This window comes from Triticum aestivum, chromosome 1D (assembly GCF_018294505.1).
Source record: "Triticum aestivum cultivar Chinese Spring chromosome 1D, IWGSC CS RefSeq v2.1, whole genome shotgun sequence".
Lineage (NCBI taxonomy): Eukaryota > Viridiplantae > Streptophyta > Magnoliopsida > Poales > Poaceae > Triticum > Triticum aestivum.
In genome coordinates this window covers 276,553,913-276,571,612 of record NC_057796.1, presented here as the reverse complement: position 1 = coordinate 276,571,612, position 17,700 = coordinate 276,553,913, and the positions used below count along the sequence as shown (strand labels likewise).

The 17,700-nt window shown below is 48.9% G+C and overlaps 2 protein-coding genes across 3 annotated transcripts; one reads left to right on the top strand and one right to left on the bottom strand.

The window, feature by feature from the left end:
* Positions 1 to 454: 454 nt before the first annotated feature.
* LOC123181449 (translation initiation factor IF-2) lies at positions 455 to 5,435 on the top strand. Its single transcript, XM_044593707.1, has 3 exons — positions 455 to 1,086; positions 1,190 to 1,276; positions 5,086 to 5,435. The coding sequence occupies exons 1-3, from the start codon at positions 568 to 570 to the stop codon at positions 5,230 to 5,232; spliced, it is 753 nt and encodes a 250-aa protein (XP_044449642.1). The 5' UTR covers positions 455 to 567; the 3' UTR covers positions 5,233 to 5,435.
* Positions 5,436 to 13,393: 7,958 nt separating this feature from the next.
* On the bottom strand, positions 13,394 to 17,433 carry LOC123181447 (uncharacterized). Of its 2 annotated transcripts, XM_044593706.1 has the most exons (11): positions 16,956 to 17,433; positions 16,628 to 16,822; positions 15,958 to 16,062; positions 15,825 to 15,866; positions 15,528 to 15,623; positions 15,349 to 15,441; positions 15,072 to 15,188; positions 14,934 to 14,966; positions 13,939 to 13,989; positions 13,772 to 13,849; positions 13,394 to 13,680 (listed from the first exon to the last, which is right to left on the bottom strand). In XM_044593706.1, exons 1-11 carry the CDS (start codon positions 17,256 to 17,258, stop codon positions 13,660 to 13,662), a joined length of 1,134 nt encoding a protein of 377 aa, XP_044449641.1. In that variant the 5' UTR covers positions 17,259 to 17,433; the 3' UTR covers positions 13,394 to 13,659. The 2 variants fall into 2 exon arrangements, with proteins under 2 accessions (XP_044449641.1, XP_044449640.1); XM_044593705.1 differs by having other exon boundaries at positions 13,394 to 13,849.
* Between the last annotated feature and the right edge of the window lie 267 nt (positions 17,434 to 17,700).

The window sequence follows — 17,700 nt, the reverse complement described above, 5'->3', positions numbered from 1 at the left end:
GAGCAATCAAAGACATTTGGTGCTCTCCAACACCGTCCATCAAACATCCATGCACAAGTCCGTACGTCGGAATTTTCGCAAACGGTAGACGTCCGGTCTGCACGTCGAGTGGATTAACCTGGTGCCTGTGTGCACTTTAGACGATGATGAAGGCGGAAACTAGGATGACGTACCAAATGTCCGTGACTCCTAGGACAATGCTCGGTCGTTCGAACTTGTATTTCACTTCTGCTTTCCTTTCACTTCCAGAAATAACATCTATGATTTCGTTAATGAAATCAGGGAACAAACAATCTCTTTCCTAAGAAACGAGGTCGTGACCAGAGCACAGAGCGGGAGCTCTAGAAACAAATCCAGAGCGAGAGTTCATGCAAAAAAAAATTCAGAGCGAGACGAGGTAGCACCCTTGTCAGAGACACCCCCAGGCGCACTGCGGGGCCCACGCTCCAGCCGCCGCGTTCAAAACCTCGCGTCGCCCTCCGCATTTTCAAAAATCAAAACCCTCGCCGATCCCTCGCCTGCCTCCCATCGCGACCCCTCAATCCACTGCTAGGGTTTCGGTCCACCATGGCGAGGGTCAGCCGGACGACGCCCAACGCCGCGGCATCGTCGCGGACCAAGGAGGCGGCGGCGCCCAAGTCGCGGACCAAGAAGACCCCTGCCGCGCCCCGGTCGCGGACGAAGAAGACCCCCCCGGCCGCCACGCCGCCCTCTCCGGCGCCGGCGACTGCGCCGGCGAATCAGACGGCACCTGCGCCGGCACAGGCGAATCAGACGGCACCTGCGCCGGCGCCGGCGAATCAGACGGCACCGGCGCCGGACGTGGAGGTGATCGAAATCTTCGATTTCCCCACCCCATCGTTGAGCTCCGGCAAGAGGAGGGATCGGAAGAGGGCGGGGGCAACCGCCTCCTCGCCGCTCGACGTCGACGAGATCGAGATGTGGACGCCGCGGCAGAAGCGCCGATTCGACGAGGACTGCCTCATCCTCTCCGCCGACCCCCTGGCCGCCAACAAGGCCCGACCCGTCGTCGTCCCCGCCGCCGCCGCCGACGAAGACTTGGCGGTTGTCGCCGAGCGCGGCCCGGTACGAACGCCACCACTCACGGAATTTTTCATTCCCCTCTCAGATTGCACCTTCCCCAACTGAGCCCGCGATCGGCGCGATTTCGATTTGGATGTGTCTGCAGGTGGCCTGCAGAGATTTTCCGCACGCGAGGTATCTCTGCGTCAAGTTCCCCTTCGCCACCACCCCTCACGAGAAGCACTGCGAGCAGGTACCTTCGATTGAGAGAATAGCCGAATTACCATTATCTAAAATTCCGAAATGTCGCTAGTGCCATAATACAACTACAATCTCGGTTTTTTATGCCAAAAATGTCACTCCCGTCAAGTGTCAATTTTTCTCACTGGGAGACCATGGCTGCGGCCCCAACCGCTGCATCGCGCGCCCGCGTTCGCTCCTCCCGGCTGCTTCCCTGTCCCTTAGTTCCCCTCTCGGCAGACCGCGTCGCACCCTTGTCCTGGCTCGGCCCGGTGATGTGGACATCGACCGCCGGCGCGTCCTGCTCTGCTAACCACGCTGCCGGAACCCTGCTCTGCCGATCGCGTCCCTGTTTAATCTTGCTCCCTCGACGCTGACTTCAACCGGCCGTCTGCGCGTGTCTAGGTGCTGCCCCTCTCCCTGTCTCTTTCCCGTGGTCTTCTCTCTATGTGGCGGTTGTGCGGCTGCGTAGCAGGATCAGCACCGTGTTGGGGCAGAGTCTCCCGTATGCTGATCTGATTACTTCACTGAGCTCTGGCTCTGTCTCTCCCTTAGGTGATTTTTTCTCTCAACTGCATCACACAATGCCAGTCATTTCAAGGCTCAAAGTGCAAATGATAAGGTAATTCATCATTTGTGACCCCAAATTTCAAGCAAGTAGTGTATAATATACTCCTAATAACTGCAGCACACAATGCTGGTTATTTCAAGGCTCAAAGTGCAAATGATACGGCAATTCATCATTCATGACTGCAAAATTTCAAGCAAGTAGTGTATATAGTAATCCATCGCTGTACTCAATTGCTGCTCCATTGTTATCCGGTTTGGTGCTTGGAGAGCTTTTCTTCTTGCACTTGTGTCAATTATTCTCTTCCTAATTCACAAGGTCACATGCTTGACTGCTGGTTGCATTAAAATTGTGGTTATGAATCTCGACCCTATGCCTCGCCGTATCCTTTGCTCTGATAAGCAATGGTATATGTCTCTTTCTTTCAATATGTTAGAGCATCTCTGGCAGATCCCTTAAAAGCTTGTTGAACCATTAAATTCCGGCGGATTTACAGTTCGCATGAAAAAACAGGACCGAACAGATACCCTAAAAACGGCCAGGCCCATTAACTGCCCTCGATTCCCATATATATACCGGAGCGACCGCATTTTAGGGTTCGCATCCGGCATTTCCCATATCCCCCTGCACCGCAAATCGTCTTCACCGGCGAGAAATCCTCCTTCCTACAGCCGCAGTTTGCCACGCGCGTAGGCAGCCAAAGCTCGCCCCGATGTCGAGCGCTGGTCGCGGGAGGGGTGGCCCAGGGGGCCGCGGCGGCTCGCCGCTGCTGAAGCGCCGCCATGATGAAGAGGCGGGGAGCTTCTCCCGCAGCGGTGGCCGGCGGGCCTGTAGCAACTTCGACTGTCTCGACAAGATCTTTTGGCCCGCGCACAAGCGACTCCAGGAGATGGAGCGCACATGGTGTGAGGCGAAGGAGGCGGCCGTGCTTAGGTGACTCCAGGAGGTGGAGCGCACGTGGTACGAGGCGAAGGAGGCGGCCGCCGCCGGAGAAGGTGTCGTGGCGTGGGTGGCGGCGACAAAGGAGGAGTACGATCTGGCGTTCGTCTTCTCCAACTCGCTGATGGAGTAACACCTCCACGTCAAGAAGCCTGTTGATGATGATGAGTAGATTTAGGTTTTTATTATGTTTTAAGCTAGTATGAACTTTGTGGTGAACTCCGGCTATGTATGTGGCGAACTAGTAGTTTACATTATGTGGTATGTGTTTACTGGATCTGATCTTTCGTGACGTCCGCGGTACCGCGAATTCGGTTTACAGTATCTAATAAACAAAATTTGCGGTACCGCGGTTTGTGGGATCTGCTAGAGTTGCTCTTAGCCTCGGTTTGATACTAATTTTTTATTATCATGAAACAACTGAACAGAGTGGCATTTTTGTACTTTGGTTTTCGCTAGTGGTATTCTGGAACTTTCAGTTTTGACTAGTGCTATTTTTGCTATTCTCTTTTTTCAATTGTCCCATTCATCTAGATATCTAGATGAGGGGCCCCAACTCCCGTGTCGCTCCCGCGCGGGCGGCCCGGGAGAAACCCCAGCCGCCGCCGACTCCTCCACCACTCAGGCTCCTTCTCCCCCCGCCGCCGCCTGAGGCCGTCGCTGAGCAAAGCCCGTGCGGCGCCGGCGGCGGTCTTTCCCTTCCTCTAGTGCGGGCGTGGCGGCGCGGGGCGCGTCCTGGCGGCGGGGATTCGCGTGCGACCTGCGGTGACACTGCGCGGCGACGCGGGCTCGCGTGCGTCCAGCGGTGGCACGGTGCGGCGGCGCGGACGGTGCAGAGACGCGGGGGCTGGTCGTCCGGGGAACCCACAGCTGCTGTCCCTGGGAGCTTCGGCGCCAGATCTGGCTCCCTAGGGGCGGCGGCTACCTCGGCCGGCGGTCCCATGGCTGCGACCGGGGGACGGCGGAGCAACGCGGAGGTGCTGGGCAGCGCAGCTCTCTGGCGGTGCGGTGGCTAGGTGTGCTGCCTTGCTCTGTTGGTCATCGGGGCTGCGGCTGGGGGGTCGGCGGTGGTGCTGTCGGCGGGGTCTGCTGTGGTGGCGATCGAGTGTAGTGGATGGCAGAGAGGGATTGCGTGCAGGCGGCAGCAAGGTCCTCCTTGGCTCCGGTATGCGCAGGTGCTCGAGGTGAGCGACTGTGGACTCGGACGGCTCCTTCTGGACGTAGCGGGGACGCTTGCTGTGTTCTGGAAGCTGGGTAAGGAGGCCTGCGTTGCCGGACTCGGCGGCTGGCCACGCAGAGAAGAGCGGGATGGGATGCTCCAGGCGAAAGCCTATTGTCGACCTTGTCAGCAACAATGATGGCGCCGCCTTTTGGCGCCACTTCCCTTCATGAAGGCGTCATTGGGGAGCTCCTATTCTCACTCTTTCTGTGCTCCGGGTGAAAGCCTATGATCCTTCTCTGGATCAGGCGACGATGGCATCTTTGATGGCGTTTTCCCCCTTGGGGGCGTTGTTTTGGAGTCACGGATCCGCGGTTGGCTGCCTAATGTCTGGGATGAAGCGGTTGTTGGGTGATGGGGTTGTTTGGTGGTGGCGGTGGAAGTGAGCTATGGTAGCGACCGGCGCCTTGGTCGTTCTGAGGGTGGACCTTTCTCTTGGGGGCTCGTGGCGGCGGTGAGGTATCGGGTTTCGGTGCCCTTCGACGACGCATGAGGTTTTGTTGCCTTGTTGTGCTTTGGATCCCTCTATTTGTGATGGTGGCCATGGTGTGGCCTAGAGGAGGTGCAGGGCTGTCTCGGCGGATCAGTGCCCTTCGGCACGGTCTATGACTCTCTTTGTCGTGACGTGCCTAGGCAGTGGAAGGCCCTTCGATGGTGGCTGCGACTCTCCTAGCTCTTCAAGGTGCTGAGTGATCGCAAAGCAGCTGGTGACTTCTTCTCTACGTCTTCTCGGTGGCGGATCTCCTTTCGACTGATCCAACAAAGCTAGCTCCTGCTCTTCTCGGTCTGCCTAGGTGCTCAGTTCTTGATGTTGGCTGTGTGTCTCACTCACTTCTGGTTCTTCTTGTGTCTCTGTTGTTCCCTATAACTCTCTGGCGTGTGTTGTGCAATCTGTTGCACCTGTTGTGTTGTATCCTACTCTTATCTATAATGAAAATGATTCAGGCAGGCGTAAGCCCGCCGTAGCACCGTCAAAAAAAAATTGTCCCATTCTGTCGGGTACCACTTATCACACTGACAAGCCTACATTTGGAGCCTGAAAATGGTCATGTCTGCATGCTAGATTATCACTCATCTTGTTTCTTCTGTGCTGCAGTGCTACTGCTTTGTGTGCGACGTTGCTGCTCCGTGCACAACTTGGAGAGGACATGCCATGTATGGGCATTGCCATGCTTCAGACCAGGACAAGATTTGGAAAACCATGAGAGGAGCGAAGAAGGCGAACCCGTGCAAGACCTACTGATCGTCAACCATGCTTTAATCATCCATTAGCTTGTCCGGGCCGTATGGTTACTTTGCAGAATTACCTGTATAGAGTTGGATTAGGAAAGAACATGATATAATCTTCTACCAGAACTCGGTGCATGAGCTCGGAATGTATTGCAAACAAACTAGCAGCCGATACATATGGCATATATTAATATCAGTGCAATCAGCTTAATGTTCTATCCAATTTTAGCATGGTGCTTGTTCTTGTCCTGCTGTTCACTTACAGCTACCTCTTCTACTAATTTTACCCCTTTGAGATCGGCAGATGCATGCAAATTTACATGTTCAGATTCTGTTCAAAATAAATTGCATGTGTTACCGGCATGAGGCTCATTCTTCATTGATGTTCCATTTGGGATTCTGCAGCTTGTTTTGTTTTCTGTCAACAAGTACGCCCCTCTGCTTCCCTCTTCTGTCCATGGTATAATTTAGATTTTCTCTGTTGTGGGAGCTCTCCAGCTTGCTGGTTGAGAACCAGGAAGGAGGAGGAGATAATCAAGCTTGAAAAATGGAAGAAGTCAGAGCAATTGAAGCAGAAAAGCAATGGTATTGCTAGGGGGGCTGAGACCAGGGCTCATCTTTCTTCATTCCCGTGTCACTTTGAGCTCCTCAGAAAAAACAAAATGAGACACCATTTAGAAAAAGTAGACAGGGTTAGCAAGTAAATGTTGCTTCACCTTGTTCATGTAGTCATGCTTGACTAATAAGATCCCTACCAAAGATACGACGGTCCGCAGGATGGGGGCGCCTCCCTCCGGCAGTGTCCCTCCGTCCCACACGCTGAAGCTCAGTACACCTTCCTTCGGTCCCTTGCTCACGCCAGTAATTTCCATACCTGCAAGAGGATCACCATTTTATACATCAAGTCAGCCGAAACAACTTTCCTTCTATAATAGCTTTATTGTGTGTGGTCCATAAAGTCCAAGCCAACGCAGTGAACCTCACCCAAGCCAACCTACGGTTTTGGACACGCGTTTCTTTGATATAAACCGGTATAAGTCCGGAAAAAGCAATGCTAGACACACGAGGCTTTACAGGGGGATTACGGGGTAGTTAGAAATTGATTGATTTAGATTTGGTTAAGTGAGGCGAGCCCACTAGTTAAAATCAGGGGTAAGGGGCAATTAGAGTACAGCATGCAGCATGGTCCATGAAAGTCCGTCGATTCTTCCCATGCGTGTAGTATTATCGGTCTGGAAAAGCACTAGCATTTCATCTACACCTTGTCGCCTCATGAATGATTAGAAGGACAATGGAAAAGCACTAGCATTTCATCTACACCTTGTGGCCTCTTGAATGGTTAGGAGGACAGGGGTATCCCCAGCCTACCAGAGTTCAAATCATGTTGCTTGCATTTATTCAGAATTTATTTTCCGGCGATATGTGTTCAGTGGAAGAAGACGTTTCCGTCGACTATGAGTCGCCTACAGTGACTTCGTAAAATCTCAAGATGACATGTCGGCTCACCCTCTCGGAGGTGCTCATAAGGATAAGGTGTGTGTTCATAGGGATGAGTGTATGTACGTATATATGAGCGTTTGCGTCCGTACTGTGTTCAGAAAAAAAAACTTATGGCCTCGTGAAGCACACTCCACGCAAATCTGGTCACAATGCACCGAATAATGATATGGTCACACGTTTCATTTTGCCCGCACCAAACACATTTGCCATCCCCTATCCCATGTCGTTTCCTAACTTGATCCCCACTTGGGAACTTATTCCTCGCCACTTGCCATATATTTCTTTTCTATTTTAGACGGTTTACATTACATGGTGTTATTGTGCAAAAATCTCCCGATATAAGGGTCCCGTAAAGAAATTTCCAGATTAGTCGATACCTTAAGTGACCACGTCTCTCCCTGAGCTGACCCTGTGGCCGGCAGTATCTCGGCAGACCCTCCCACTCGTGCGTTTCTTAGGCTCCAAGTGATCTATGAAATCGGGGAACCGAACAGTTACTCGGCCACGCATCCTCCATCTTAGCCTCGGGTTGTCTGAGATGGAGAAAAACCTAGGATATGTTTCGTTAAGAGCCCTCTCACCACACCATCTATCCAGCTAAAAGAGCGTCACTCTACCGTTCTTCACTTAAAATCTAGTACCCAATCGCAACAAAGGTTGAACTTTTCCCACACCCTTGGCAAATGGGAAAATTTGGTATTCAGACGGAAATCCATTCCTCCCTCTGCGAGGTAATTCGATTTGACTATTTCTAACCAAAGGGCACCCTAACCAACAAGAATTTTCCACACCCATTTCGCGATTAATGCATGAAAGCATTGTAAAACATGTATTATTTTTTCATACACAAATTATAACATATCACAAAAGATACGATGTCATGTGATTTCATTAAGACTTGATAAACATATTTTGTGTGGTTATCTACCCCCTATGGTCAAATCCTGGCTCCACCCCTGCCTCCCCCCCCCCCCCCCCCCCCAATGTCCGTGGACACATCCGACCGGTGTCTAAGCAAAACTCCAACGGGCCGATCCAAACGGACACCAAATGTGTTCATTTTTTGTCCATTTGGTTGGCCAGGTAGACACCAAAAGTCCGCCCGTCTCCGATGTCCCGCCAACGCGCCCAACGAGTCGGCCCGCATTATTTTCCCTTTTTTGAATTATATATATATATATATATATATATATATATATATATATATATTGCCACCAGAAGTCTATCCATTATATTAATTAAACTTAGAAAATAACAAAAAACCTAGATCTACCACTCATCATCCTTGTCCACGTCCTTGTCACCAACGAGGTCAATGTAAACCGGAGGCGACCATGGATATGACCATGCTGGTGCAACGGATATGGTCGTCAGCGCGCGATACAGATTTACCTGATGTAAAGAAGATCCTAAAAGTCTCTGATTAGTCGACTCTCTCCATTTAACACTTTCCTCTATCTCCTTTTTTCCACTTACTCAATTCTAGTTTATTAGATTCTTGTTTAAAAGAATGAAAAAAGTTCAATAGAACTAAGAACACATAAAAAATAGCATAGAGGATCAAGGCCATTACCAAAAGTTCCTCCCAAGGATCCTATATCCTATTGGGTATCTGTTCCCCGCCTTTTCCTGCTAGGATCGGAAATCTTATATTTTCCATATCCATATACCGTTGAATCCTTGGGGTTCCAGAATCTCGATGCGGCATAGCTGGCGCGTCATGCTGCTCTTCCTGGTGCTTCTCCTCCGGCTCGAGAGTGCAAGGGAACGTGGAAGTCCACGTTTGCCCCACTAGCCCTTGCAGTGGCCACGGCTCCGGCGGTGGCCTCCACTGCTGATGCGTGGAGCGCCATTTGTAGACCAGGCCACACACGAGCTCAGCCAGCTCAGAGCCCTCGAGGGCCTACTTGAGGGTCTCATCGTCCTCGGGCTCCTCCTTCACCATGGTCCCCCGCGGCGAGGCACACACACGCGGCGACGCTGGAGCACGTGCGAAGCACGAGTGGCGATGCTGGTTGTGCTCGTCGTTGAACCACGTGTCCCACTAGGGGGAGTCCTCGATGACTGTCGAGTCGTGGACGATGTCCTCGGCTAGTAGATCAGGACGGCAGATCTCCAAAGCCATTGTGCGACCGGAGGGCGGATCGACCGACATTGGAACCCTTTCCTGGTTCAAATGCCAACTTTTTGGCAGGTGCACATCGGGCCATGGGCCTGGATGGCCTGCTCCCAATACCGTTGGCATTGCATGATGGGAATCTAAATGTGGTCGCCCACGGGCGGCGCAGCCCCTGGCGGCGTCACGGTCAATGGGGCCAACGACGCCGACCCGAGGAGGAGCTAGCTTCATGGTCGTGCTTCCCGGGGTCCACTTGCACGACATTTTGCACTGGCGGTGGTGACATTTAAAAGGACCAGCTCGTGGTTGTTGGATGGTTGCCGCGTGGCCCGGGACGGACACCAAGCAGACGCGCGACGTGTTCATGTCCTGTCCTTGAGGACGTAAACCCGACCCAAATTCGGGGCGGATTTGCGTCCACACGGATACAAAATAGATAGAATTGCCAAATGCGTCACAGCGTTGGGCCATGGTTTCTATCCACGCGGACTCAAACAGACACGAGCGAATGAAATGTGTCCCATGTTGGAGTTTCCCTAAGCACATTCTCTTTGAACCCTCATTTTTTTCTCTCACACAACAACCCCCCTGAATTGTCCTATCACTTCGCACATTTCATCGAACATGTCGCGGGTGGCACCGGCAAAGCACGCCCGAATGCGGGACGACCTCACTGACGATGCGTGCATGCCCGAGCAGTCCCACCGCCGAGAGGGCGCGAGATCGGATGGCCTCGCCTGAGCAGTGCCTAGCACGCGCGCGCGGCTATAAGCGGCTAGCTAGTTGTCTAGCACGCACACTCGTAGTAGCCAGCCAGAGCACGCGCGAGGGCGCCGGCAGGGGACATGAGCGCAAGCGGTGGCGAAAGGCGTGAGAGAACTCTTCTCCGGCTTCGGGAATGGACGTGAGGGACAAGCAGACTCAACCTCGACCACGAGCGGCATGGGCTCCACTGGCGGTGCGGGTGGTGGCCAGCACACCTAGGTGAGCTCCTCTCCGGCCTTGGGAGACACGAGCGCGAGCTCCTCCCCTGTCCTAGAAAACGAGAGAGAGGAAAGGAGGAAGTATGTAAGGTTGCAGGTGACGCTAGGTGGCTTGGATGAAATTTGGGTTCACATTGCGTACATGTCCGAGCCTCCCCATATTTGGCTTATATATATGATATGGGTTGGATTTGAGAGGAACAGGACAACCTGGACATATAATGAGGAAGTGGTGAGTCTGGTTGGGTGGGCTTTCTTCTATATCATGTCCGGGCCCTAGCCGAGCTCTTGACCTGAATGTATAGGAAAAGAATGGGGAGGGGTCCAGTTGTAGATGCCCTTACTGCTTTTGAACCCTTAGAGCAAGTATAATAAGATGATGTAAGCAATTTGTAAGCATTTGAATATAATATTTATACTGAGCTGGAGAAGAGAGAAAAGAAGCGACTTGTAGATTACGAGTCGGCTATAGCACGGAATCCAAAAAACTTCATGGGAGAGTGAGGTGGGTTAGATATTAATAAAGTGGTATCTTTTTTCTAAAAAAAGTGGTATCTATTTACAGTCAACTACTATACATGCTAACTATAAAATTATCCATAAATCACATGTCAACAAGATATAGCCAACAATCAGCTATATTATTAAGCATGTTCTTAGGTGGCGACGTGGGTCCCAAAGGAGCTTCATATATCTTGATACATGAGTACCATGCGTGAGTAAAACCATGTCTGAACGTGAGTGTGGGCAATGCTTGCCACCGAAGAGGCTAGCAATAGGTTATTTAGGTAGAAGCCCAAAACTCAAAATTTTGGATTAGTAATCATAAAGAACTCATTGACCAAAAAATACGACAAGTCAATCATCTCACGGGGAAGATGGATAGGCTCAAGACTATCGTTTCATGCGGGGAAAAATTCTCTTCCATGTGACGGACATTTTCCTTGTCGTGTTGTCACGTGCGGTCCTTTTCTTCTCCCAATTGTTTTCAATCACCCACCGATTCTTCTTTGGCACAGTCGCTTGTACACCGGCCCCTCCACTTTGCTCCTCTTTGTCATCCAATCCAATAGATTGTTCGGAAGTTGAGCCACCGTTTTCTTCAACTTCTTGAAGCCATTTCGAGCTCTTCAACGACGGTTCACTTTGCTTTCCCGTTCACTTTCAACCAATAATGCGAGAAAGTGGATGGCTTGCCCTCGGTTTGGTTGTACAAAGTGTCCTCCAAACCCAACTAGCAAAAAAGAATCACTCAAAACAATGCAAAACCGCAATGAAATACAAATGATGACAATGTGAAGTAAGTCAAACTTACATGGCTACTCACTGCAATGACACTTTGGTTCCGGCTGACCATTTGTGTATAGTAACCACAAAACTTGTAGACGCTCTCATGGATGAAGGACGATCTATGTTTGTGAAAGGTCTCGTTGCGGGTGGTATGGATAGCACGCGGCTCCACATAGTTTATGTGTTCATGGTAGCGTTTATAGATCTTTTTTGCCAATACTTGATGACCTTTTGCTCAGTTCCACAAATGGGATACATGTTTGTGGCCAACAAAGATTCACACAACAATACATATTCTTGACTTGTGAATGTCGGACCTCTTACCTTTGGTATCTTCGCTTTTTTGGCGCGTGATGTTTGTCCAATATCAAACATAGGGAAGTTGGTATCACCCCAGTCAAAATGCATAGGTTCTTGACCATCGTGTATCATGTTAATCATGAGTGTGTCCTACAATATGCATCGTAATGAAACTGCCATCTCTAGCGATCCGGGATGCCCGCCCATTGGGAGGCCGGAAAGGAGTCACGCTCAGGCGACAGCTTCTTCCTTCTCATGGTCACGGTGGAAGGCACAAAGGCGGTTGCCAGACCGAATGCGCCCAAGTCCATGTCAGCGACCTTCACCAAAGTTGCCTTCTCCACAACTTCCCAAACGCACTGCCGTCTGTCGGATGCATAATTCCTTCGGGCGACATTCAAGAGACGACAGCCGAGAGCAACATGGACTCCGTCAAGGCATCATCCATGGCGGCAGTGGGGGCGTCGGTATCTAGGACAGCAAAATCGAACGACAGAGAAAGGGAGGGGAACGCGAGAGGAGTGCAGTCTATTTGATGGATTTAGTCAATTTGGAGTAGGTTCGACCTGGGTGCCGAACAGCCTAAAGTGAAGGAAATCAACAAAAAACGTAGAACATCATAACATTTCATTCAACAGTATTTGTCTTTACTATGAGTTGCAAGCCAAGCCGTAATTCACATCCAAGCCAAAGCTCATCTGCATCTGATGAAGTAAATTGCAGAAAACCATCATTTTAAAGGCTCGGTTTGCAGAAAACACTATGCTACATTTTTTTTGCAGGAAACACCACGTCTTGCTTAATCTTTTGGCAAATACTCCCTCCGTTCCAAAATACTTGACTTTCATTTGTCAAAAATGGATGTAAGTACATCCATTTTTGACAAATGAAAGTCAAGTATTTTGGAACGGAGGGAGTAAGTACATCCATTTTTGACAAATGGAAGTCAAGTATTTTGGAACGGAGGGAGTAACACCGATCGGCGGATTAGACTCATTTGAACGCGTTTATGACATGTGGGTCCCTTTTTTGCTTACGTGGCGTGACTGTTTGGGTTTAAAGCCAAAAAGCCCTCAACTTTCTTCCCCCCGTGCCAACCAGACCCTCCCCTTCCCTCAAGAAAAAGAAAAAAGAAAAACAGACCCTTCCCTCGCACACGCATGTCCACTAGCTCAGCAGTGCCGCCGCCGCCGCTCCCTTCGCAGGCCGCCGCCGCTCCCACCGCAGGCTCCCACTAGCTCGCCGCGTCGTTCCCTCCGCGGGCCACTCCCACTATCTCCGCGCTGCCGCTCCCTCCGCGGGCCGCCGTCGCCGCTCCGTCCGCAGGCCGCCGTCTTCGTCGCCCGGCACCGGATCTGCAGGCCTCTGCCGCTCCCTCTGCTCCCTCCACAGGCTGCCGCCCCCACTCCTTCCGCTCCCTCCGCAGGCCGTGGCCGCCGCTCCCTCCACAGGCCATCCCGACAAGCTGCAGTTGGCCGGCCGAGGAGCTTGAGGTGGTTGCGCTCCAGCCGATGCCCTAAGCCTCCACGGCTTGCTGCATCGAGGGCGCCTTCCTCCCATACCCCGATGCACGCCATCCCGCCGACGACGAGACCCATGGGAGTCTGTTCTGCTCACGCGAGCCATGGTGGGCCTAATTGCGTTTTTTATTTTTGATTAAGGGGTGTCTATATAAAATTGTTGGGACTAGTTTGTAAATATAGATAAAAACCTATTTGGCATGAAATGTTATGCCACGTAAGCAGAAATAGGGATCCACATGTCATAAACGCGCTTAAACGAGACTAATCCGGACTAATCCGGCGATCAGTGCTTTTTGCAAATCGATTACACAAGATGTGGTGTTTTCTGCCACAGAAATGTAACATAATGTTTTCTGCAAACCTAGCCTTCAAAGTGGTGGTTTCGCACAATTTACTCGCACCTGATGAGTAGTAAATCCAAAAAAAGTACAAAATTCTAAACTCTCTTGGCATAAAAAATGCTCAACTGCACAAGGAGCGTGCAAAGTTTCGTGGTATTTGGAAATTTGCGGACCTCTAGGCAAAAATACAAAATTGGGTCCAAACAGTGTTCCTTTTCAAAGTTTGAATTTACTGTCCATGCCCAGGTGCATCTGGGCACCGAATCACCGCGTTCCAACTCAATGCACTATCAGCATATACTACACGGATACATCTTAATTTGCATCCAAGTGAGCAACGAACGATATTTTGTTCGACAACAACAGTCCACATCCTTCTGGGTCTTAAATTCGGATACATGTAGCCTGCAAGGTGAACGAGGCATCGGTTTTCTTTAAGACGAATAAACATGTACAGTCACAGGAAATTTCGAGGATATGCAAGATGGATACATACTTGGAGATCCAACCCAATGTGTTTAGCAATCTCTACCTTCCTCATAATATACTCATTCCATGTCTTCTCTTTGTGAAGCTGAAATTTAAAATGAAGTTTAGTTGCAACTTCAAGAATAAAAAAGGAACTTTCAGACTGTACCAGAAGTCCAGAACAAGCATGCATACCTTGCTCCAAACCGCCATTGTAATTAACCTACGGCCTTCATCCTCTGGAGTCTACAGCAATCAAATGTTTGTGTCATCGATATGAGATTTAAGAAGGTATACACAAATTAAAAGAAAACAATGACACACTATCTTCATCCCATATTGCGCGTATCGCAGCAGAGAGACGGTTTAAACTCACCCGAATACAGCATAAAAATTATAAGAAAACAATGACGCGCTATCTTCTATATCTAAATAGTTAGTCCCTACTATTGGATTTCTCTGCAATTTTATGCAGCCACACCACCGCCAAATAGTAAATAGTAACATTTGTTCGCTGCGTCGCCAAACAGGTGTCGGGATTGGCAACTTTACGCTGGGCAATCTGGAAGACTAGAAACAGGGATTGCTTCGAGCAGAAACTAATACATTCGAGCAGAAACTAATACATTTGTCAGCTGGATTTATTTGTTTGTCCTGTTATCCTTCACAAAAATATGGGCAAAGCTCCAAACAGGCAATGACTAAGTTTCCAAGAGGATATAAGCCGTTAAACATCAAGAGGCTATTCACACAAACACACACACACACACACACACACATCAAGAGGCGCTCCGCCAATGGTGTGCCTAGAGAAGCAGATGGGATACCTGCGTCCAAAACCTGCCCTGGTAATTGTTTGGATAATTCACAGCAACTTGCCGATGTAATGGGCTATGTAACGTCTGATGTGTTTTGACTCTGTTTTGCAGTTTCGAACTGTTAGCTGCTAATACTTTCTGCTGGGTTGTGACTTGTGTGTGTTATACAGTGGTCAGTAACTAGTTTTCGCTTTAAGCTTTTTAATTTTCTTTCTTTTGAACTGCTAGTGATAGCGGTAACTGTTGAACCTGTCTAGAACTAATTCTATTGTTGACTATAATGGAATCGAGAGGTAAGCCATCATTAAAAAAAGCACAATCAACGATGTGATTCACTGTAAATTGCATATAATTTTTATATATCATACATACCTCATCGGAGATGTCTTCCACGCAAGTATCGAACTGGAAAAAAATGAAAGGATTAGCAAGGATAATGCACGTCAATAATCAGAACTCAAGAGGATTAGGGCATAAATTGCAGAACCTCGGCCTAGAATAAGAACTTACAGTTGATTGCAAACGAGTATAGATACTAGTATTATCCAGTACAAATTGTATACACTTCTCCTGTCGAGGGAACATGTTCTCTTGCTGGATTTGTTCCAGAGCCTGTCTGAATGTAATCTAAGCAATGTTCAAGAAAGGAACATACATCACCAAGCGTATACAACAGGCATGAACACAAACAGATACTATGGTTTTGTTTGTAAAGACCAAGGTTTTATTGGATGAGTACACCACAAATGACAGTTCCATAGCATACATGCCGAGGTACAATGCTAACCTTTTGCTTAGTGACACGCTTCCAAATCTCAAAAACAAGAGGATCAATTTCTTCACGGTCAAAATAATCAAATCTCGTGTTAAAAATATGATCCTAAATAAAAAAAATGTTGATGTCAAATAAAACAAGAACCGTTGCTGATCTCAGAAATTACTGAAAGTGAAGAGAACATATTGTACCGTGTATGCAGTAGAAGCTAAATCAAAGCTCATGTGGGGAAAGTCTACCGCGATCTCCACTGCTTGCCGAAATCCTCTAGCTTCCATCTCTATCCACTACAGAGCAAAGGGGTTATCATATTATACTTCATTTATACTTCCTCTGTCTCAATAAGACGTTTTTGGCTGTCTGAAAACGTTTTTAGGACTGTCTATTCACATTGTTTTGAGGGCTGTCTGAAAACTCAAAATCGTCTTATAATTTGGGACAGAGGGAGTACCTTTTACTCGACATGGTTTTCTTTAGGGCATGTTTACCTCAGGAGATCCTCGTTCAAATTCCATGTAACGTTTAATCCACTGTCCCAAAAGATCAAGGTTATTGGTAGCCCATAAAGATGAAGAAATTAGATTATCTTAAACCTTCATAGCTACATCTGATGATGCATACCTTGATCTTCTTTGATATTTCTTCAAAGTACTTGAGATACTCTTCATCTGTTTCGTAGGTAGTAAACCATGAGCAGTACTTCTCCCAGTCAAGGTACCTCGTGCCCTGCACTCCCAAGGGAGAGAAGAAATAGATGACATACATTACTTAACGAAAGGTTTCGATGCTATTAAACAAATTACTGTGCTAATTAAACTTGTGTACAATGTTCATCATCACTAGGTGTTAAAACAAGGGGCAGTTCTGAAGAAAAACAAAAGCTTCAAAAACATAGCTTGGACATCAGGGGAAGTAGTGAATGTGTAACCATGTCTCGATATTTCATACTTCCCACGGTCTCCAGGATGCAATTTCAATATTTGTTTGCACTTTCAGAACTACAAAACTTTAATATAGAGAAATTACTGTGTGAAAAATACCACCATGGCACTTTTACATGATCAATCCAAATGCATACAAAGGTGCTATCAATTATTAATATTGCTTCAAAACTGAACGCCGTGTCAAGGATTTGCAACTAGAAGGAACACGGCATCTTATTTGGTCCAAACAGAAGTATCAGATTAGTTGAAATGCGCAATTGATTCACGCGTACTATATAAACTAAATGCTGAAGCTGAAGCTGAAGCTGAACTAGGCATCGTTATGAGTATGAGCGGATGCCACTTACATCTCCATTTTTAAGGACAAGGCGGTGGTAGTCGCTCAAGTAGGAGTGGACCGAGTGGTCAGGGTCGAAGTACCAATCAATGGTGTCATCATGGTCGTAGTCACTGAAGTAATACATCTCCTCAAGAGCTTCCGGGAGGCATTCCTTTCTCAGAGTCATGTCATCCAGCTCGTCCATGGACACTCCCTGTGTCATCTGCATGTGCAACAAAAACACAAGCCGTGAGAGATACAGTTCATCAGAAACTTGCAGGAGCATTGCAGATAAATTACTAGCAGAAAACAGACGGGATATCAAAATGATAGGGGGGATGTGAGGAAATAATAACCTTGGATGCTCTGATGCGGTAGAGCGCAAGGCGCTCGTAGACCTTGCGCTGCTGTTCACTGTCCATCCTGGGCCCGACGATGGTTGTAGGACGAGGCCTGCTGGACAAAACACTGAGGTGCTCACAGAAATCCTCCTCGCTGACTCTGTAATCCTCCTGGTCCGCGAGCTCGTGTGATGAATCCGATGGCGGCCAGACCGTAGCACGCGCAGAGGACGGTGTGAAAGACGGCCCTTCATCACTGTCACCAGCGCCGGAGCCGAACTCTGGATCGAATTGAACGGGGGTCCTCCCGTGCAGCATCTCCACCGGCAATCGAGATCATCGCCGAACCCAAACCCTAATATGTAATCCACGGAAGGGGATTTCGCTTCTTCCCTTCTCGCCGGTCTCCTCTGTTGGAGGAATCCCTCCTCTGCCGGACAGTCCCTTTTTTCTTCTTTTTGAGACGTATTCCAGACAGTCCCTCCTAGTCTCCCTTTCGACCTGCCTTGCCTCCAAATAATTAGGACCCTGATAAGTATCACACATGTGACACGAAGCAATCCCATCCTAGCGTTTTTTATAGCAATTTTAGTTATCTAGAGACGGCAACTTTAGTTGTAAAGCATGGCAAGTTTCAATATTTTTGGGTTTCGTTTTTTATGGCAATTTTAGTTATAAAAATATCAGGGTGGTGTTACTACTGTTAGGTTGATCTCTCTCCCGTTCGAGCCCAACGGGTCGAACGGGCCCCTGACTCGCG